We start from the raw sequence: 22,806 nt of genomic DNA, 5'->3' as shown, positions 1-22,806 counted from the left end.
TTTTAAGAGTAATCGAAATTTCTAATCCCCTTTTTAAGAGTCAAAAGTGATGGGAGGATAACCAGCCCCCCCCCCCCCCCGTGCCCTTTTTTCTCAAATGCATCCGATCAAAATTTTGAGATAGCTATTTTGTTCAAAATAGTAAAAAGGAAAATAGCTATAACTAAGGGGTTGATAAAGAGTAGAAGAGTAGAGTAGAATATTTTTATTTATAACACGTACATAAATAAATGTCACAAAACAGCGCACATGCCTGGTGGCATACTTTAGCGCTGAAAATATTGCCAACGAAAATACACAGCCATTTTCTAACTAAATTTTACAACAATGAAAAACAAAACCCTAGTGAACAAAATGCTTAGCATGTAACAAAATATTTCTCCATCAGCCTTAGAAAATTTCGCTTGTTGCTGCATTCCCGAACTGATGCTGGAATTGAGTTCCAGATTTTTGGGCCAGTGTGACGGATGCTGAATCCCGCTCTCGATGTCGGGCGAATTTCGCACGAAAAGTCTGAACGATGCGTAGTAGGACAATTATGAAATTGAGAATTAGTTGAGAAAATACCGGAGAAATGTACAGGTAAATTACTACGAGTATATTGATAATCGTGACAAATACTAGAGATAGAAATTAAATGAAGTTGGTCCAAAGAGAAAATTCCTGAAGTCCCATATAGGTGTCTAACTGAAGTTCTGCAATCAATATTAAAAAGAATCCTCATTGCTTTATTCTGAAGTATTTGAAGAGATTTGAAAACAGACGGAAAGGTAGATGCCCAAACCGAAATGCAATAGAGAAAATATGGGTGGACAAAAGAATAATAAATAGATTTTAGAATAGCTTTAGGAAAGAAGTGACGAAGACGAGTTAGCATGCCAATATTTCGGTAAATTTTTAACGACACCGTTTTTACATATTTATGAAACGACAAATTTTCATCTAAAATAATCCCAAGATACTTGAACTGATCTACCCGTCTTAATTCAAGGCCATTCAAGAAAAGAGAGAAGGTATCTGACACTACTGATCCAGTTCGCGAAAATAACATATATTGGCATTTTTTTTATTAAGAGCTAGTAAATTCCTTGAATACCAATCAGAAACAGTTAGTAACGTACTTTCGAGGTTCTGGAAAAGAGCTGATAGGTCTCGGTGCGAAGCAAAAATTACTACATCATCAGCAAACATTATAATTTTACAAAGAGGCAAAACTTCTGGCAAATCATTTATAAAAAGAATAAATAGAATAGGCCCAAGGACAGAGCCCTGAGGCACTCCGTAATTAATTGGAAAAGTTTCGGAACGGAGATCACGAGATTTATCAACACAATCTAGTCGTCTCCCAGAAAGGTAAGATGAAAAAAATTTAACAGCTTGTGTTGAAAACCCATAAGACTTTAGTTTAAAAAGAAGCAACGAATGATTTACGGTGTCAAACGCCTTTGCGACATCAAGAAAAATCGCCAACGCGTGTTGACCATCATCTTGTGAATCATTAATATTTAGTAAAAGCTCATGAATTGCCAGTTCAGTTGACTCTCCTTTTATAAAACCATATTGAGACGTGTGTAAAATCTTACTATCAAATAAATATTTTTGTAATTGACTATTTGTAAGTTTTTCCAAAATTTTGCTGAAAACCGAAAGTAGAGAAATGTCTCTATAATTTGAAGGGTGAGTTGAATTCCAGCTTTAGGTAATGCAATAAAATTTGCTTTTTTTAAAAGCTCAGGAAAAACCCCATGTATAAGTGATAGATTAAAAATATACGCCAACAAAAGTGAAATGCTTGACGCTATTTGCTTTACGGTTTGAGCCGAAAATCCAAATTCGTCCTTAGAAAAACTCCGTTTAAGCTTCAGAATAACTTTTTCAATCTTATGAGGCTTAATCTCAGAAAAACAAAACGAATTTTCTACATGTTGCTCATTAACTGGAACAGAAGGGAAATTCGGTTGCGTATTCATAGTCAATGCAAGTCTAGAACTTACTGAAATAATCTCCAAAACCATTTAGAATTTCAGTGGGCTCTGTAACATTTTCTCCATTTAAAGCAAGGCAATTAACACTAGTATTATTACGACTATGAGGACGTATATTTTAATTTATAAATTGCATTGTTTTTCTCATATCCTATTTATACACAAAAAATTTCTCTTTATAATATTTTCTCTTCTCTTGTCTTATAATTTATTTTAGATTATTCATATAAACTTTTAATTATTCAAACGACTCAGGTGTCTGTAATTTAAAATAATTCTTAAATTTTCTATTTTTATGTTTTAACGATGCTAAAATACCTTCAGTAATCCATGGGTCAAATTTCTGCGCAAACTTTCCATGCGAAACTCGTGTTGAAGAAGCCCGATCCCGCAGTCGCATCATTTGATCAATAAAATCTGAAAACGCAGCATTTGCGTCGTCTGAGCCATAAACCGAACTCCAGTCTTGGTCACCAATTAACTGACGTAGAACTTTACGATCAATCCATGTATATCGCTTTTTTTAATTATCCATTGTTGAATCTCGATGTTGTTTATTACTATTATTTAAATTTAAAAGAACACTCACCGGAAAATGATCCGACATATAAGACATAATTACTGATGATTTTTCAGCATCAAATAAAACAGGGGAGAAAAATGTATTATCTAGTAATGTAGCTGTGTTAGCTGTAATTCTTGTCGGCAGAGAAACACTTGGAAGAAAACTAGAACACAACGTCATACTTAAAAACTCCTTATTATTTCCAACATCGAGATTCAAAAGATCAAAATTAAAATCACCCGAAATAATAACCGGTTTTTTCAACGCTTCCAGATTTTTCAACAGCGGTTCAAAAACTTCAAAAAATATTTTTGGGTTACCCGACGGAGATCGATAAACAGACCCGAAAATAAATGGATTACAGCCCAAAGGTACAACTTCAACCAAAAAAGTCTCACAAAACCCTTCATCAAATACAGACAAATCACTGAGAATACTAAAAGACCAGTCATCACGAATATACAGCATCTAACCTCCTCTCGCATTCTGACACCTTGTACGCGAAATACACTTCATCCCGGGCAGATCTAACATTGTAAGGGGTGTATTAGCAGACAGAAAAGTTTTGCAAACTCCAACAATGTCTATAGGACTAGATGCAAGCAAGAGCTTCAGTTCATTGAATGCACTTTGTAGCCCCTGGGCATTTATATGTAACGATCTGATCGGAAAATCACAACTTTTTGTTTTATCCGATAGAAACTTGCCTGAAGAATAATCACATTAAGGTGGATTATTTACATGAGTCATATCTTTGTCACTTCCGGTAGCTGAATTTAGAATAACATCTAACATCAAACGAGAATCAAGAAAACACTGAAAACAATCCATAAACCAAAAAAAGAAAAGAAAAATTCACTGCTTCTTAGTTTAGACGACAGGTTCATATGACAGATTGCGAATCTGAACTACGTCGGAAATCGTTTTACACGGAATGATTTGCGAACCGCAATTGACATAAACAACACCTCGTAAAGTCCATACATTTTTCAATTCAAACTTATTGCGCGCAAGCTTGTAGATTTCTTGCCTTTCCCTGGTTAGAGCCTCATTTACATAGATTCGAGTACCTTTTAAATTCTTGCGATTGCGTAGGATCTCAACTGCAGATGCCTCAGTAAAAAATGTGAGTTCAATCGAAGTTTTTATTTCTGAGGCACCTCCCAAATACCTTGCACCCTTGACAATGGATTTATCAAGATTGAGTCCCATTTCACTGTTAAGTCGAGCTAATACTTTCTCACCAAGGTGAGGCAAATCACGCGCGGGACAGTCTATCCCAGATACAATGACCTTAGTCAGAAGAGAAGACTGGTTTATATCATCCAGCTTAGTTTCAAGCTTTTGGAGCTTTGCGCAATTTTGAACAATTCTTACCCGCAAATCGCCAAGTGATTTCTCAATCAGTTCAAATTTACCCTTGAATTGTATATCAATCGCCTCATAGACAGCTTGCGTAACAGTATCAAGAAAATCTGACTCAATCTGTGTCACCGGAGAACTCCCTAATCTACTGCACTGCTCTTCCACTCTCCTACGAATTTCATCCTGTATGCCGTCACGAAGGTTAACAATTTCTGACTGCATCAAGTTAACCGACTCAGATAAATCCCCGGCTAAACCTTCCGAGTCCTCCGTACACAGCCTTATCGCTCTCTGAACATTTTTTTCTGCCATCTCTCAGCGCTTCTTCATATTTCTCCGCGTAAGCCCATATATTCTCGGACGTTACTATTTTAATTTCGTCAGTTCCGTAACAGCAAACTTCATAATTACTTCCATCATCTTTGACAGGTATCATCCGCTTAATTTTGCAAGGCCAAAGCATTTAATATATAAATTGAGCAAACATCCGGTTTCCCACTTGCATGGCTTTGGCAAATGACGAAATAAAAAAAAGCAAAATCTCGCTCTCAATACGTCCGCACACCTTCTGTGTATGAATGTCTAGCAGCGACTGATGACAGTGGGCGGGATAAAAAAAAAGGTAGAGCTGAAAACAGCCAATGGAAAATTTACCAAGTATCCAAGTTAAAATATCCAAAAAAGTATGATATAATTCTCTTGTGTTAACTAGTCAATGACTGAATCTATACTGATAAAACCTCAACAACCCCCGAGGCAGGGGCTAAAAGTTATGCAAGTTGCCTATTGTTAATATGTAAGGTTTTTTATTAAGAAGAAAGGGCATGTTTGATCCTGGATCTCCAAAAAAGGCTAGTGTATTAAGATGAAACTTCAATTAAATGTTGAAAGGGTTGTCGATCTCAATTTTAATCAAAACAAACTATATGCCTGGTTGTTGTGAAAAGTGAATATCAGCAATCATAGGCAGCGCAATCGCGCTGCCTAAGTAAAGAACGATGTTGGCACAATGTATTATTTTTTCTTTAGGCCAGGGCACTTTATATCGAAGGAGTTGTCTTAGAAACTTCGACAAAAGTTCATGCCACTGGAAAATGAAGTGGCTGATGCCCTTTTTAATAGTCAAAAGTGAATAGAGTGTAATTAACACCCCTTCCACACCGACCATTTCCCGCAACAAATCCAATCGAAATTTTTAGATAGCCGCTTTGTCCAGGGCGGTGGCTTTCCAAATATACATTATGTTTTTGAGGAGGACACTCCCCTGCAACCCTCAGGGCAAGGGTTTTAAGTTATGCCCTGGGGGCATATAAGAACAATGTTGGCACAGTGTACTATTTATTATTTTCTTTCCTTTAGACCAGGGCACTTTGTATCGAAGAATTCGTCGTAGAAACTTCGAAAAGGGCTCATTGAATTGGAAATTGGAGTGACTTATGCCCTTTTTAATAGTCGAAAGTGATTGGAAGGCAACTAACACCCCTTCCATGCCCACCATTTCCAGAAACAAATCCAATCGAAATTTTCAGATTGCCCTTTTGTTCATCGTAGTTGAATCCCAGATACATATTATTTTTTTGAGGAAGACAGTTCGCCACAGCCCTCAGGGTACGGTTAGCAAGATATGTAGTGGGAGCATATAATGTTTTAATAAAACTCGTTGTCATATACACTTTAAAAACATAACATCTGATTAGAAACTGAAAGTCGCAATGTCCTTTTTAATAGTTGAAAGTATTTTGAGAGAACCTAAACCCCAATCAGCGTCCTCCGTGTTCCTAAACATATTCGATCGAAATTTTTAGACAGCCATTTTGTTCAATTTAGTTTAAAATCCTAAGAATTATTTCTCTGGGCTGGAATCTCCCCCCACAGTTTTCAGGGCAACTGTTATAAGGTATGTCGTGGGGGCATATAAGGTTTTTATTGAAATCTTTGTCGTAAAAACTTCAAAAAGGGCTCATTTGATTGCAAATTCAAAGGGCTAGTGCCCTTTTTAATAGTCGAAAGCGATCTGAGGGCAACTAACCCCCCTCTCACGCTCACCATTTCCCCAAACACATACAATCAAAATTTTGAGATAGCCATTTTATTCACCGTAAAAAGTTTTGGAAATTGGGTCTTTAGGGATGACAACCCCTCCCCCCTCACAGCCCTTATGGCAGGGGCTATATGCTCTGTCCGAGGGGCATATAAGGTTTTTATAGGAAGCGATGAAACTTTAGAAACTTCAAAAAGGGCTCATTCCATTGGAAATTGAAAGGGCTAGTGCCCTTTTTAATGGTCAAAAGTGATTGAAGAGCAACTAACCCCTCTCTCACGCTCACATCTTTCCATTTTGTTCAACGTAGTTGAAAGTTCTGGAAATTAGGTCTTTTAGGATGATAAGTTATGCCCTGGGGGCGTATAAGGTCTATATAGAAAGTTGTTGTAGAAATTTCAAAAAGGGCTCATTTGATTAGAAATTGAAAGGGCTAGTGGCCTTTTTAATTGTCGAAAGTGAGTGGAGAGTAATTAATCCCCCTCTCGCGCCCACCATTTCCCCAAACACATTCAATCAAAGTTTAGAGAAAGTATGTTCTACGTAGTTGACAGTTCTAGAAATTATGTATTTGAGGATGACAAACCCCCCAGAGTCCCTAGGTTAAAAGCTTTAAGTTATATCCTGGGAATAAAAGGGGTTTTTATAGATAGCGTTGTCGTAGAAACTACACAGGGGGCTCACTCAATAAGAAATAGGAAGGGATAGAGCACCTTTTAATGGTCAAAAGTTATTGGAGGGTAACTAACCCTTCTCTATCGTCCACCATTCCCCCAAACACATCCAATCAAAATTTGCAGATACTCACTTTGTTCAACGTAGTAGAAAGTTCTGGAAATTAGGTCTTTGAGGATGACCCCCCCTGCCCTCAGGGCAAGGGTTGTAAGTTATGCCCTGGGGGCATATAAGGTTTTTATTGAAAGTGTTGTCGCAAAAACTTCAAAAGGGGTCTTTTGATTGGAAATTGAAAGGGCTAGTGCCTGTTTTAATAGTTGAAAGTGATTGGAGAGCAACTAACGCCCTTCTCACCCCACCATTTCTCTAAACACATCCAATCAAATTTTTGAGATAACCTTTTTGTTTAACGTAGTTGAAAGTTCTGGAAATTAGGTGTTTTGGGATGACAACCTCCCTCACAGCCCTTATGGTAAGGGTTGTAATTTATGCCCTGGGGGCATATATGGTGTTTATAGGAAGCTTTGTCTTAGAAACTCAAAAAGGGCTCATTCGATTGGAAATCGAAACGCCTAGTGCCCTTTTTAATAGTGGAAAGTGATTGGAAGGCTAGACATTTTTATAGCAAAGATCGATGTGGGTACAATGTATTATTATTTTTTTTTTTAGACCAGGGCACTTCGTATCTAAGGAGTTGTCGTAGGAACTTCGTAAAGGGTTTGTTCGATGGAATATTGAAAAAGCTAATGCCCTTGTACATTGTTAAAAGTAAGTTGATTGTAATTAATCCCCCTCCCACGCCTATCCTTCCATTTGCCCATTATGCCTAAAAACTAAACGTTGCCTTAAGATTAAATCAAAATGCACTGTGTTAATGCTAATTCCCAATAAGGCATCTCAGCAGTATCCCAAGAACGACTGAGGGTATTATGTTCAAACTTTCGGAGCTACTTCTGCTCTTAAAATTTAACCAAATCAAATTAGCGTAAGTGCATCCAAGCTATCAAAGATAGTAAACAGATTTTTTGTGAATGGTATCAAGTTTTCCATTTCAGGTCAACTAGAGGAGGTATGAAACTAAATTAAACACTACTATCTGTGTTCAGATTTTTAAAAGGGTGTATGTTGTTAAAAATTGCTGAAAATTTTTCTCCAGCATGCAATTAGCAGGTCAAACTATAAAGTCTTAAAAAAAACGAAAATATTTAAAGTATTATTTTGTTTTTCCCTGACAAGGCCAGAACATAATTTGCACTTTAATGAAAAAATACAAATGAATTTACGTTGTCAGTTTAATATACGAGATACATATACTGATATTTAGTGATCCAAATGTTAATATTATTTGATTTATTAAAGTTATAACAATAAAAATATTTATGCTGTCAGTAAAGTGCAAATTATGTTCTGGCCTTGGGAAGGCATAGGGGTTTTGAGCCCAGCTCATGGTAATTTCTGCTCGTTTTGAGTTTGACTCGGTTATTTATTGTAATTTCTGTTCGTTTTGGGTTTCATTTATTTATCGATGCTGATTTTTGGTAATTTCACGCTTGGTAGATTATTTGATTTTATTTTTGCTCTTTTTTGGTTTAATGGAGTTCTTTACTTTTGTTCGAAAAACTAATTTTGTGGAAAAAGCTTTTTTAATTAATATCTAAGCAACGGCTTAAGCTATTACGGGTTGAAACTTTCAAGGTATGTTGAGGGGATGTTGAAGAGAGATTGCAGGGCAACCAGTCCCCCTTTTTTTGCCCTATTTAGTTTCTCTCTTTCTTCTACGGGAATCGAAATTTCGTAATTGCCATTTTGTTGAATTTTGTCAAAAGGTCCAATAGCTATGCCTCTAGGAATGCCATGCCTCCCATAGCTCGGCAAGGCAAGGACTGTAAACTGTACAATTTGCCCATTGTTTACATGCAGGATTTATCATTAGAAAAAGGGGATACGTTTGATTTTGGGTGTATCCGAAAAGGCTAGGAGTATTTCAGTTAAACTCTGTAGAATGTTGAGGGTTATTTTATAATAAATCAAAAGGCAATATGTGTGTTCAGTTTATCAAACATTGAAAAGTTTTGCTGTATTTATATCGAAAAATGTCCTTATTTATATTGAAAACTTTTAGAACATGTTCAGGGGGATGTTGAAAAGTAATTGTAGGGCTGCCAGCCCCCTCCCATTTCCCTTTTAGTTGCCCTTCGTTACAAAAAGATTTGCTAAAATTTTGAAATACATATCTTTCAAAATAGTCTAAAGTTCAGGGAATGAGATAACCCCCAAAGCTTTGGAGAGGGGTGCCTAACACAATAAAACTTAATATGCGCGTGTTGGTAGTCAGAGGGGCGTATTGTCAATATCTAAGGAACGACTGAGGGTATTAATTTGAAAATTTCAGGTAATACTGAGGGGGATATTGCAGAGCTATCGAAGGACAATCAGCCCTCTTCCCGTTTTTAGATCCCCTCAACACTGATCAAAATCTTGAAAAATGATTTTTTTTTTTCAAAAGGTCTAGTATTTATGCCTCGAGAGATGCAGTCAGTACCCCCACAGCCCTCGGGGCAAGGATTGTAAGTTATGCAATTTAATTTTTCTTAAATGCAGAATTTATTGTTAGGAAAAGGGGAATGTTTGATTCCCCTTTGAAAGGGGAAGGTGTGCTCGAAAAGGCTAAGGGTATTAAAGCAAAACTTCAGGGAATATTGAGGGGTATGTTAATATAAATCAAAAGAGACTATGTGCATCCAGTTTATCAAAAAGGTGTATCTCTAACATATCGAGAACTGCTGAGGGTATTAAGTTTAAACTTTCAGAACTGATTTCGTCATTTTTCGTCTTTTCTCTCCACTGGCCGCAGTCTCGTTTGTAGTTTTTTTTTTCATTGAGTTTTTTCTCTCTATTGGTTTTTTTTGTCATGGCTGGCCAGTTCGGCTTAAGATCTTTCAACAGTCTCCTGAGTCTCCAAAAAGGCTGAAGGTGTTAAGGTAAAACTTTTAGAAAATGTTGAGGTGGGTATCAAACAAAATCAAAACTCACCATATGCAGGAGGACCGTCAAAAGGGCACAATCTAAGGAATGGTTTTAAGTTCTTGTTGCAAGGGAAGTTGAAAAGGCACGGACGGCAACCAGTCCCCCCCCCCCTTGCTTTTTTAGGTTCCCATTTTTACACTGATATAATTTTAAAAAGCCATTTTATTCAAAATAGTCGCAAGGTCTAATAGCTATGTCTCCGGGAATACTGTGCCCCCACAGTCCCCGGTGCAAGGATTGTAAATTATTCAATTTATCCATTTTTAACATGCAAGATGTATCATTGGGAAAGGGGAAGAGCGTTTCATCCCAATGTGTCCGAAAATGTTAAGGGTATAGAGAATAGAATAGAATTTATTTTAAAAATTTCTATCACAGCATGGTTGCCGAATTTGAATTTTACGTCAAAATAGCACTAGTATATATATATATATATATATATATATATATATATATATATATATATATATAATATATGTATATATATACATATATGTATATATATACATATATGTATATATGTACATATATACATATATGTATATATGTACAAAGTACATAAATGTACAAATACATAAAAAAAAGGCAGAAAAGAGTCAACACTTAGTTGAAGATAAAAAGTAAATAGATAACAATAAAATTAATGACTAGTTTTCCTGGTTATTATACAGCCCAACAAAACTCGGAACAAAGCTTTTGCGATATCTTTCATGTTTAGCGGGGATGAGAGTCAGTTTGGTAACTTTTTGGGATTTTTTACGGGACAGTTTGGTGGGGGGGGGGCAGGTTCGGGGATGATGGAACGTTATTGGGGAACTGACAGGGTCTTGTTACCGAAAAGAAGGCACAGGATGTTTCTTCTCTCGGCCAACGTGGTGAGCTTGAACTTACCTAGTAGATAAGGATATGGAACCTTCCCTTCACCATTTATGATTCTAAGTGCTCGTTTTTGGACATTTTCAATAATATAGATATGCTCTGAAGAAAGACCGAAATGCCACAATGGACAAGCATACGCGAGAATTTGCCGAATAAAAGAACAATAATGTTGGAGAAGATCCCTTGGAGGGCAAGAAAATTTTATAAAAAGTTTTAGAAGGGAAACCGAAGGGGAAGCTTGTTTGAGGATGTTTCGAGCATGGGCGTCCCATATCAAGTCGGCAGTAATTGTCACCCCAAGTAGTTTAATGCATGTGACAGTGATTTTGGGAGGAATGGGGTTTGTGAAAGAGGGGGATGATTCTAAAAAATTACTTGTCATAGTTGACGATTTTACTCGTATTAGCGACAAAGAAACCTGTGTGACATCGTCAAGTAATGTCATAATTGAGCGTTTGATATTTCGTCGGCAAACATCAAGTGCAGACAGGTCGTCCACATACTTCCATCGCTCTGTGTGGTCAGTCATGAGGCTATTAATCATTATAAGGAATAAAATGGGACCCACCAGGGTTCCATGGGGGACCCAAAATAGATTGGAAGGGGGTTGGAATAAACATTATTATATTTAAGCACTTGAGAATGATTTTTTAAAAAAGAGGCAATAGTTTTAGCTAGAAAGGAGCTCACTTGAAAGTCTTTTAGCAGTTTATCTACTAGGGTATTCTGGGCAATTAGATTGGATGCTCTTTGGAGATCAGTTAATAAGAGGTTAAACCATGTATCAGGATTTTCAAGGTTTTTAAGAACGGTGTCAAGAAGACTAACAAGGTAGTATGAAGCGGATGTCTCCTTCAGGTTTCCAAATTGTTGTAAGTCAACAAGTTCAAGAATCTCTGCCTTTAACCAATTTGTTAAGAAACCCTCGTACATTTTTGAAAAAATCTCTGCCTTTAACCAATTTGCTAAGAAACCCTCGTACATTTTTGAAAAAAATCTGGAGTTAAGTTTATTGGTCGTACTCCTGTAAAATAATTCAGGCCTCCTTTCTTTTGAATTGGAGTAATATAGCCCTGCTTCCAGCACGACGGGTAACATCCGGAATTACTAATACCATCAAAAATACTAACAGAGAGTGTTGATAGTTTATCAGGAAATGCTTTTATTAGATCAATTGGGGTATCAATGGGACAAACGCTATTTTTTTATTTTCTGTATTTTTTCTGTTATTTGCTTCGCTGAAATTTCCGGGATTTTATCTTTTGGAGTTTCAGGGATTAGCTCGTTTTTCGAGAGAGGGAGGAACGTTTGTGCAATACTAGCTAGGTGTTTATTAAGCTCATTGGATATCTGTTCTGACGGTTCATCCAGAAGAAAATCAAGGAGCGACTCCCTATTTTTTTCACTTCCTTTAAACCATTGCTGAGGTTTGTTCGTTTTAAGTAATTTAATTTATTCTTACCTACGAGAAGCAGTACGACGTATTTTTTTCTTTATTTGTTTAGGGAGGGCTAAGGGGGGGTACGAAGGGTTACGGAGGATCTGAGGCAAAAAAGTTTTAGTTTCAGTTGGATTAGTCCTTTTATTTTTTCTTTAATGTAAGGTTTATCTGAGGAACCTTTGGGAAACAATTGTGGTAATTTGTCATTAATTTTGTTTGAAACAAACTAACCTTTGAATTAAGATTTACACACGACTAAATATCATCCCAACTCTCAGACGTAACCCAAGATCCAAATCAAAAAGACCTTGACTTGTTATTGGCCGGTACGAAAATTCAGAAATTGAGTAATTTGTTTTAAAAATTAGCAGTGGTTTCAAATGTAGCATGAAATGATAACTACCACCGAGGGGGGGGAGGGTAGTTGGAATATTGTAAAAGGTTTTAAGGTTGGTGCAAATAACATCCAAACTGGTTCCGCATTTTGTAGTAGGGAAATCAACAATTTGTTTAAGCTTCTGATCTTTGCGCAGATGATTAAGACTTAGTTCGTTTGCGTCTCCCACTATAAAAATGTCGGCATTTGGATACTTTGTCGTCACAAAGTCAAGACTTGCTTGTAGTCTGTCATGAAAATTACGACGAGAACGAACATTCTGTCTGAGTGAATAATAAAATACGCAAATGATTAAATTAGTGTAAGGCCGCGGTAGGCATTTGGGCTTAGTAAATATCCAAATGATTTCATCGCAATCACCTAGACCCAAGGCCATACCCAGAGGGGGGTAGGGGGATTTGACCCCCCCCCCCCCCCGAAATGTTTGATTGACTCGTAAAAATGTAAAAAAATGGATATAAACAAATTTTTTATGCGTTTTTTGAGGTTTTTTGTGTAACCCCCCCCCCCCCGAAAAAAAATCTTTGAGTTACACCCCCTCCGAAAAAGATCCTGGGTACGGCCTTGCCTAGACCTGGCACATGGATAAGGGTAGGAGATAGGCAATCCTTTGCGAAAATCATCACTCCTCGTGGTTTTTTCCCCAGTGGGTGGTCAACCGGGCGTAACTTTATAAACTCCTGAAAACCAGTCATTTTAAGGAGATCTGGATTTTGTGCCTGGACTTCAGTAACTACAATTATATCAATATGGTTCAATTTTGCTGTTACTTCTAACTCAACTAATTTTTCAAAATTCAAACTTTCGGTGTTCGTAAGGAGGAAAATGGGGAAATGATTTTTTTTTATGAAAATGGTTATTTTTTTTTATCAAACTCTTTAACAACAGATTTCTTCGAAAAAACTTTATTCTGAGGCAGCTTTAGCAGCGTGTAAGTATTAAAATTAATGCTGGGAGCGGGGAGAACATCCCCTAAAAGTGAAATATTATCATTCGGGGTATAATAGGAAGGTTTGTCGTAAGGCTCAAACTCACCACCCTGGACCGAGAGACTACTAAACCAAACCGGTTTTGAAGTGGGAGGAGAAGAGGTTCACTTTTAAAAGTTGGGGGTAAGTCGAGAGAGCCGTGGGTAAAATTTTCCTCTTTTGTAAAATTTTCTTCTATTAAAGAGGGGAAACTATATTTTTTATGTGAATAATCACGGGTAATCAGTGAAGCATTAACTGGTCTATGATATGACTTTAACAGTGAAGCTTTAACTGGGCGATGCGATGGAGCGAATAATTTTTGGGGTGGAGTATTTATTACAGGATAATTTTTGCATGTAGGAACTCTCAAACCAGAGTCACACTGGTGGGGGTAGCCAGGGATGATAAAGTGCAAGGAATGGGGGAAAAGTCTCCTGGTTGTCCGGGAATAAGTCATATTGGGAGTGTTCTTTATATGGGGTGATGGGAAGGCAAGATAATGCTGGGAGAGGCAAGTACAGTGGAGGGTGTCTGAGAGGGGAGGGGTCGGGTTTATTTCAGAAAATAACGGGTGGAGTCCAGAACCACATTGGTAACTTCTTGGACGCACGGAGAGGACTGGAATCGAAAGGAAGGGGATTTTTGGGAGGAATTTGAGTGAGGTAGGCTTAGGGATGGTCCAACAAATTGAGTAAAATGATTTTGGGGGTTGTGTTGATTCGACACGTGTGTGGATCCACCCATTTGGGGGTGGAGGATTGTTTCGAGGAACGGATTCCTGGGGTATACTGCTCTGCATCGGGTATGCAGGGGGATAAGGCTGAAAGCCGAATGGAACACGATCTCGGGGAGGAGGGGGTCGTGAATACTTTCGGCGTCGCCCTAAAAAAGGTTGGGTTTTAAACCTACCCACCATCCCTGATGATGCATGAGCAAAATTACACGACTTATCAATACAAGATAAAACAGAACACAGGTCAACATGATCAAAAATACACTTATCAGAGACAGAGATTCTCGAAATAAAATGAGGACAAGTATGTAGAAAGTTGCATTGCTTGCGAAACTTGCAGAAACCACTATTAAAATGATTCCAGATCACATTTTCCTTTCTGCTTATTTTTACATTTCTTTTCCTTTTATCCTTCTCTTTCGTAATTTTTTCAAAAATAATAACTATATCATCGTCTGGTAATGACTTCTCAATAACCTTGCTATTCCTTTCATTAATTTCATTAGTACCTGATAGTTTATGTAACAAACGGGAAGTAACTCAAGAGCCAGGCACCAACTCAAGAGCTTCATCCGTAGTAATACTACAAGTAGGTATTTGTATCCTCTCTTGGGATATTTTGCAGCTAATGCTGGAGTTACTCAACTTTGATTGTTGATCCCCTAGTGTATTAATAATTGTTTCGTTGTTTATTAAGTCCTCTTGTAATCTAGTAATATTTGATTTTTAGGGTCACTTGATTGTTTTGTAGAGTTAAAAGTTCATCTTCCATAAGAAGGCGATGGGAATTATGGGAGTTGATATCTTCACTTAGTTTTTTAATTTCCAGATCACGTTCGTGCAGTATATTGTTACCCTTTTTGGTCATTAAGAAATACGTCAAGTTGTTTTTTCATATCTTCTGTGGCTGCTTCATGGTATAATTTTTTCTCTAAGTATGAATTGTATTTAGCTCGGAGATCAGCCAGCTGTTTGATATGTTTAACACGGTCAACACAAGGGGGGGACTTGGGAAGCTTGATTTTTTGAAACTGATTTTGGCGTTGTTGATTTTGTGACAGACTTGGGTGTACAGCGTGGTTTAGAGCCAATGGGTAGCGAAAGTGGTGTTAAAGGTGGTTCAGGGTCATCATTCAGAGAACGGGGGGACTGGCAGTGTAAACATAACCACTCACCATATTGTTTTCTTTCCTCAATAGAAATGCCTGCACACTTTTGATGAAACCACTGTTGACACCGACTGCACTGCACTGTTCCAATAGCGGCACGAAGTCTGCACTCTGGGCTTGTGAATGTCATGGGCCTTGACATAATAGTGAAACAAATAATCCAGATTATAAAGCTCGGAACTGATCAATGACTGAATTTGGGATTATAATAACTTTCAAAACGGGTTTCAAAATTTACCCAGCATATATGTTTACAGGTCAATTGCCAGAAAGAGACGTGAAGTTTTGGGAAATGCTGCGGGGTTTGTTGAGCTAAATCGAAAGACAACATCTGTATCCAAGTCATTAAAAAGGTGTATATGCAATATCTTAGGAACGGGTAAAGGTATTAACTTGAAACTTTTTGGCCCACAATTACTACTTCTACTGTTGCTGTAAATGAGACTGGTTGTGACTGTGACTGTGACTACTTCCTACTGTGACAACTTCCGACTGTGACTCCGACTGAGTGCAACTGGTACTACATATACTTGTGACTGCTATCTGGTATGTTGAACAAAATCTAAATACTATTTGCATGCTGATTGTCAAAAAGGCATATCAGCAATATCTCAGGAACAGCTCAGGAAGTTAAGTTGAAGCTTTCAGGGCACATTAAACAGTATTTGGAGGACAAAGGGTCCCTGTTGTCCCTTTTACACCCTTCTAAATGCTGATCAGAATTAGGAAATGGCCAGTTTTAGGTACACAGCGTAATTTAAAGCATTGTTTTCCATTTTGTACTCCCTTTTATATTATTTCTCCATTATCTACCCTTTTGTTTCGTATTGTACATGTGTATGGATTGGTACTTTTCCCATATATTTATATTTTCTTAAACTTAACCAAAATAATGCAATTCGAGTATTGTCTGGTAAGTCGGTTTAAGATTCAGTACGATTTGTTTATGGTTAAATAAAAATTTTACCAAAAGGTGGTTTTAGGGATTTATATATATTTATATTTTTGTTTAAATATTATGAACATTGATTGTCCTATTGTTTTTCGGGTGATTTTTTGTTAATTCCACTTTCCACGCGTATGGTGCCCGTAAAAGGGATATCTTAAACGATGAATTTCAGCACCTTACCCTTCTTTCGTATCTTGTAAGTTCCGATTCAACCAGCCACTTCTAGCTAGCCCATACAACGCTATCGCTCTTCCTCACATAATGTATGCTACTTTCTTATGGAAACTTCTCACTAAAACTGGCCAGAACAAAATTAGATCAGTATATCTTCGTTATGTGAAATATTTGCTTCCTCTGGTTCTGTCGTATAGGAAGACGCAAGTCAATGCCAAATTCAAAGTCACTAATCCTGATGAAACCGTCGCTAGACGGATAGCAGGGGCGGATCCAGGAGGACGAGGTGGGCGCCCCCCCCCCTCTAACGTCGGATAAAGTAGTGTAACTTACTTAATTAAAGCAAGTTTGAGTCAATTAAACTTGCTCCTAACGCAAGTTTATCGGATCAACCTATTTTGCCCCTCCCCCTAAAACAGTTCTGGATCCGCCCCTGACGGATAGAGAGGGACAATAGAAAAGTTAATTTATTCGACTGGTCCCATCTGCTGATTAAGTGATTTCATCTTCTTTTTTTTCATTTCGTGCTTTTGGCTTCGTTTTTCGTTTTTCTATCAGTTGAGTCGTCTTAGTTTGTTTCTTTTCTCCTTTTTTCTTCAGTGCTCCGTCTTGTTTTGTATTGATTTTACGTCTCTCTCTCTCTCTCTCTCTCTCTCTCTCTCTCTCTCTCTCTCTCTCTCTCTCTCTCTCTCTCTCTCTCTCTCTCTCTCTCTCTCTCTCTCTCTCTCTCTCTCTCTCTCTCTCTCTCTTCTTTACGCTTTTCTTTAAGTTGTGCAAGGTGTGAAGATTTGTATTGTGTTTGACATTAAACAAAAGATTTCACAATAACAAAATTGTGTTTTTCCATTTGCAGAAACTTGAAAGTCGAGTGTCATCTGATGAAGATCTGAAATTGTCGGATAGTTTTCGTTATTATGTACATGAAACAGCTGCTGCCAAAGCTTTACTTTACAGAAGAATGCGAGCCCTTGCCGACTATGAAGCAGCCAATAAAGCCTTGGATAAATCAAGAATTAAGCATAAAGATATTCAAGCTGTGAGTTTATTATTTCTTGTTTCTTTCTACCCAAGTTTAGCGTAGCCCTGGTCAATCTGGTAAGATTTATAATTACTTTCTTTCGAAATGATCTGGTTTTGTACATAAAAATACCAGTATCGCACCTAATGTTCTTGCGCATTTCGTTTTTCTTTTTCTTTTTTTATTTTACTGCTTAGTCTGTGAACGTTTGGCGAGATTTGGGACGTTCATATCTTCGTAATGGTTTAAGTTTGGCTGTCAAAAATTTTCAACAGGAGATCTAATAACGTCACGTACTGGGATTCATGAAGAATATAAAAAGAAATTGCCCGAGCATGACAAACTTTTTCTGTGGCTTCAGAGGAAGAAAATGAAGAATGTCTAGAAAAAATTATTGAAAAAATTGCCTTTATTCTTCATAAATAATCTAAATATTGAGATACTTAAGTCATTAGAAGTATTAAGTGGCGCCTTCTCCCCTAAAGAATCACTAGTGTCTCCTAATATCTGTGTCATTAAAATTCACCCTGAGTGTGATGAACGTCCATGAAAGAAAAATCCTATATCTATTAATTAGTTTCTTACTAATTAATTTACTGTTGTCAATTTACAAAGAACACACTGTATATGTGCTTAACGAAATTATGCTCCTGAAAAATTTTCTTTTTTAGAGGGGAGGGGGCTTGTCAAATTGCAAAGACTAGCCGAATTACTAGAAAGTAAAACATGGTAAAAATAAGGGGGTTTCGGTGAGGAGACGCTTGAAAGGTACATCCTGTCTAAAGGCCTTGACTAAGTGTTCGACGTAATTCATAGCAGTTACTTAAAATCAATAGATTTTGATTAAAATAAGAAATGATTAGATTTTCTTTTCTTTTTGATAAGTTGTTCAGGTACCTTCTCTATATTGAAGCCTTACTGGTAATATAATGTTTTGTCGACGTTGCCGAGTTGAAAAGCAGATAAACGTAAAGGGACCGATTGGGAGACATTCCACCCAAGATATCCCCCAATAGTGTCCCTGAAGTAATAGTAAACAAGTAAGAAAAACTGCGTGAATATTGGAATTAGTCTTAAATTAGAACATTGTTAAGAAACTTAGGCAGTGCTTACTACACAAAGCAAGCTCGTAAACCTTCTTCAAAGTCGGACCCTCATCATATTTGTAGTGTTTTCTTGTGTCTTCTCTTTTGTACACTAACCCCAAAATTAATTCAGGTTTTTAACGTTTATCTCTTTTTTTGCATGCAGGCGCTGGATGTAGCTGACGTAAGTATTAAAGACTGCTTTTGTTTTAGTGGAGCGTGAAGGCACTCTAAAATAAAACATAGAAGAATTGTTCGTCTTATAGCAAAAGATTCCATTTAATTGTATTGAATAATAATTTCATTTAGTAAGATTTTCTAATTTACTTAATATTATAAGCCTGATTAATTTAAAACTGATTCCCAAATTATGGGTAAAGTTCACTTTTACTTTTGTTGTATCCCTTAAAGAAACTTATAATAAAAAGTATAAAATTTGACTCGTGTTTAACCCGATGAACTATCGTCGGCGATTCATACGATTAGTTTCTGCACACGTTATGTCACATGTTCTAGCCTGTGTATTTTTTTGAAATCTGGCTGCTACAAAATTGAAAAAGAATTCACTTTGTTGATGTTTAAAAGTTTTAAAAGCTGGTCTGTATTTTTATAACTGCGAAAATTACATGGCGAAAAGAAATTTTTGCGAAGCTTAAGAAGCTCAAGTTTAAATAATCGACAGTTTGAAAAGTAAAAGCATAAACAGTATTATGCTGAAACGATTAACTAAGGTTTTTTAAGGAAGACATCACATTAAGTATAATTTTAATTTATCTTTTTTTTCTACCGACAACAGTTTTGCAACTGTTCAACACAAACACCCCTCTGGCCCCACCCATGTTCGGGGTTTGCCAAATATGTACAAGAATTGTGTGTAACTGAATTGACTAATGTATGGAGGCTATATGCTGATAATTAGTGCAATGAAATGCAACCCACGCCGCTGATAGGTTTCTTTCTATCATCCTCTCTGATTTTGATTGCACCATTTGTTGTTTTTGTTGGTGGGCCACTTTCACCTCAATATTCTCAAGAACCTTGCACTCTGTTCTAATCCTTGTAATTGTCTATGTTGTATTTCTTTTTGGCTCGATAAAGGGACATTACAAAGTTTTCAAGTGTTAAGAGTTGGTATCTGCCGTGGAAAACCTGGAATATCTATGTGTTTCAGCTTTATCAGAAAATGAGGAGGGGCAAATTGAAATGGAACCTTACCCCCAAAATTTATTTTTGCCATCATCCTATAATTTCTTACAATTCTATAAATTGCCCGTCTGTTGCATTTTTTTTTATAGATTTAGGCCACTCAGCGAAGAAAAATCCACCCCGCCTCCTCCAATGTAGATTTCTGTGTATGATATTCCTTTAAGTATGTATGAAAAGTGGTTTCACTGAACAGTTTCTTTCCTGTGGTTCAGGTTTCTAAGGTAAAAGGTATGCTCTCTTAAACTAAGTCCGTTACTCGTAGGGTGGTAGAATAATAATACTATCGGGAATCTCAGGCAATAGCGATAAAAATCATTTTGTCAACTAAACTAATTTTATTAACATAAGATCTACAGAGTACTCCACATAACCGCCGCGCAAGGCACAAAGCATTATCTCCCAAATCTTAAATTTTATTTTAAGCTTCCAATGATGTAGATTTTGATTAGAAAAAAAGCTGGGATTGAATACAAATAGAAGTAGATAAAAACATAGAACAAGCCAGGAGAAGATGAAAATCAAAGAGGTGAATTTTCAGCCAGTGGAAACTTAGAAAGCGCTCAAAATTGTTTCAAAATATAGACCATGGACGAAAACCAAAGAAGTAAATTTTTAGCTAGTGGAAAATGAAAGCACTGAAAATAGCTTGGTGTTTCCAGCTGATTTTCTTTTGCTTTCTCCATTTTTTTTCACTGGCTGAAAATTTATATCGGTGACTTGTTTCGCTTTTATTTTTTTATCTATTATGCCTGCCCATTGGGGTCTTAGAACATAAAAAAAAAATGAAAAAAAGGCGACAGATCAGTGCCTCCCATGGAAAAGATTCCCTTGTTGTTCAAGAGGGTATAATTTTCCTATATGGGGTTTTCGACCATGATTATTCTAATGGTGCAGGTTTCATTTTTATTCCCGCGCAATTTTCGACGGGTTTCAGGCTCTTTTTTGAAACTCCCATAAACTTGTTTTTGTAATAAACTTTTATCATTAAGATTAGCCGAAAATAACAGTTACCATTCCTGAATCAATTTCAAATGTTTCTCACTTGACAGTTTTCTTCTTTTTTTCAAATATCATTAACATTTTGTGCGGATTTTTGGTCGATTTAAAGCTGGAATTTAGGAAGGGTAATTGATTACCATAAAGTTATTACGTTGATAAGGATGAGAATTTAAGAGGAATATTCCAAGAACGGTTGCATACGAAATTGAAGAGCTGAGAATTCGACAACGGAGAAGATGGGTGGCATATTTATGGGAAAATAGTTTGTGAACTAGTTGAGGATTTTTTAGGAAATAAAGGATTGAAAACAGTTAGGAATATTTGTAAAGCGCCAGAGTTTGGTAAAAATAGGGAAGACATAAGCATTCAAGGTTTCTGGGTGATAGATCCTGTGCGAACACGTTTAAAGTAAGGGAAGTAGAGAAGGTGTTAACGTTTGAACTAAGAAGATGTTAGATGGAGACAATGGACAACATTGGATTACACACTATTAAGTATATGGCTTAATAGTGAGATATCGTATTAGTATCTATAGAAATTAGGGGGGGGGGTGTTCAGATGAGCTCTTGGCAAGCATAAATATAAAGTCTCAATTATGATGAGGCTAGTGTTAGGGAGAGACGGGCTGAAGAGTCTTGAGGTATGTTAAGCCGTAACAAGGTTGCAGGAAGTGTATACTACTGCTAACAACTAACTGTAACACCAAGCCGCCTGAGGCCAGCACAACCTTGCATGTTCTTCCTCCATCTTAATCTCTTTAAAGCTTCCCTCTTTACCTTCTCCCAAGAAATTCCAATTTTCTAAAAAAAACTCCTCGCAACCTCGTCCCCCCCCCCCCCGACTGCTTTTCGTTTGGTCCTAGATGGGTAGATGAAAACGACGATCGTTGGCAATCTGTTATCCTTCATTCGTGAAGCATGTCCCAGCCATCTCAACCTTTCTCACATTATTGCTCAAGAAAGTGGGACAGAACCACATTTGTCGTACAGTTTGTTGTTTGATAGACGGTCAGTCAAACGGGTTCCCAAAACTATCCATAGACCATTCCTCTGGAAAACATATGGATAAACGTCAGCTTTATTTTGGTAGGAAGCAAATGGCTTTATATGATGGTACTTGTTAGACCAACAGATTTTGCAGTCAAAATTTTAAGTGAAGAGTGACGTGCTTGTAGGAAAGGAAGAGGATCCATTGACGAAATTTTAACGCTTATATTGATAACTGAGAAGCACTTGAATTATGAGGCCCTTTTCACCCTGACTGTTTTAGATGGTTAATAGGTTTATGATTCAGGATATATAAAAGCCTTAGAGAAGGTTCCATCCTTATGTGGTATACAATATAACTGTGTTACTGTCTTTGAAAGTGATATTGGTGCAGTTAGGGTCGGAAGCGAAATTAGTAGTTGGTTTGGTGCGGTACTAGTAGTTAAGCAGGGTTGTTTTTGTACCCTTTTACATGGAGCATTTATATAAACTGTATCCTAAGGGATACGGCTAAAGCTAAGAGAGGATTTAGTATCTAGTGGGACGGTAAAACTTTCCTAAAATTAGATTTTGGAGATGATTTGCGTGTCCTGGATTAATGTTTTGTGAAATTATTGAATTTTTGATGGTTTTGTGAGTCAGGATGCGACAGTAAGTTCGAAAATTGATGTGGATGAGGGAATGATAATAAGCAACGAGAAAATTTACTTTCTGTATAGTTTTATTTATCTTTTACAACTATTAGTAAGGAAGGTGATTGCACTGAGCAGGCCTCAGTAATAATAGGTACGATTTGGGAACATGGATAGTGGGAAAATCTGAGGAATTGAGGAATCCTAGAAGAATTGTCTAAGGATAGTTTTAGTAAGATTAGTAAGTTAGGTTACTTCACGGATAAAAGATGATAAGTTACCAAAAAATTGTGCTTATCGGTAATTCAGTTGAGATAACTGGAAAGCAGGACATGCTCAAACAGATTGGAGAAATGCCATAAGAAAATACTTAAGGATGTGGTACTTCTTGGGAGGGAGTAAAGAGTAAGGCTCTGAAAAGAGTGCGGTAGAAAAATAACTTGTGCAGTTTTTATGACCTCAGATGGTTTGGCCTTAGGGTGAGTTATCATTAATGTTAGTAGTAGTTT

The 22,806-nt window shown here is 37.0% G+C and overlaps 1 protein-coding gene across 3 annotated transcripts in view; it reads left to right on the top strand.

The window, feature by feature from the left end:
* Snx6 (sorting nexin 6) overlaps nucleotides 1-22,806 on the top strand; it is a 103,490-nt gene that overhangs the window by 69,446 nt on the left and 11,238 nt on the right. For 2 of the 3 annotated variants that reach the window (XM_089093459.1, XM_089093458.1), the window contains exon 9: nucleotides 17,225-17,407. In XM_089093459.1, the coding sequence (XP_088949585.1) occupies nucleotides 17,225-17,407 (183 nt within the window). Of the gene's footprint in view, nucleotides 1-17,224; nucleotides 17,408-18,640; nucleotides 18,713-22,806 lie in introns of those variants that run through there. The other variant, XM_089093460.1, reaches the window with a different exon arrangement.

Source organism: Artemia sp. Qi Xiang Cuo, chromosome 8 (assembly GCF_049724085.1).
Source record: "Artemia sp. Qi Xiang Cuo chromosome 8, ASM4972408v1, whole genome shotgun sequence".
NCBI classification, from domain to species: Eukaryota; Metazoa; Arthropoda; class Branchiopoda; order Anostraca; family Artemiidae; genus Artemia; species Artemia sp. Qi Xiang Cuo.
This window is presented reverse-complemented; position numbering and strand designations above follow the sequence as displayed.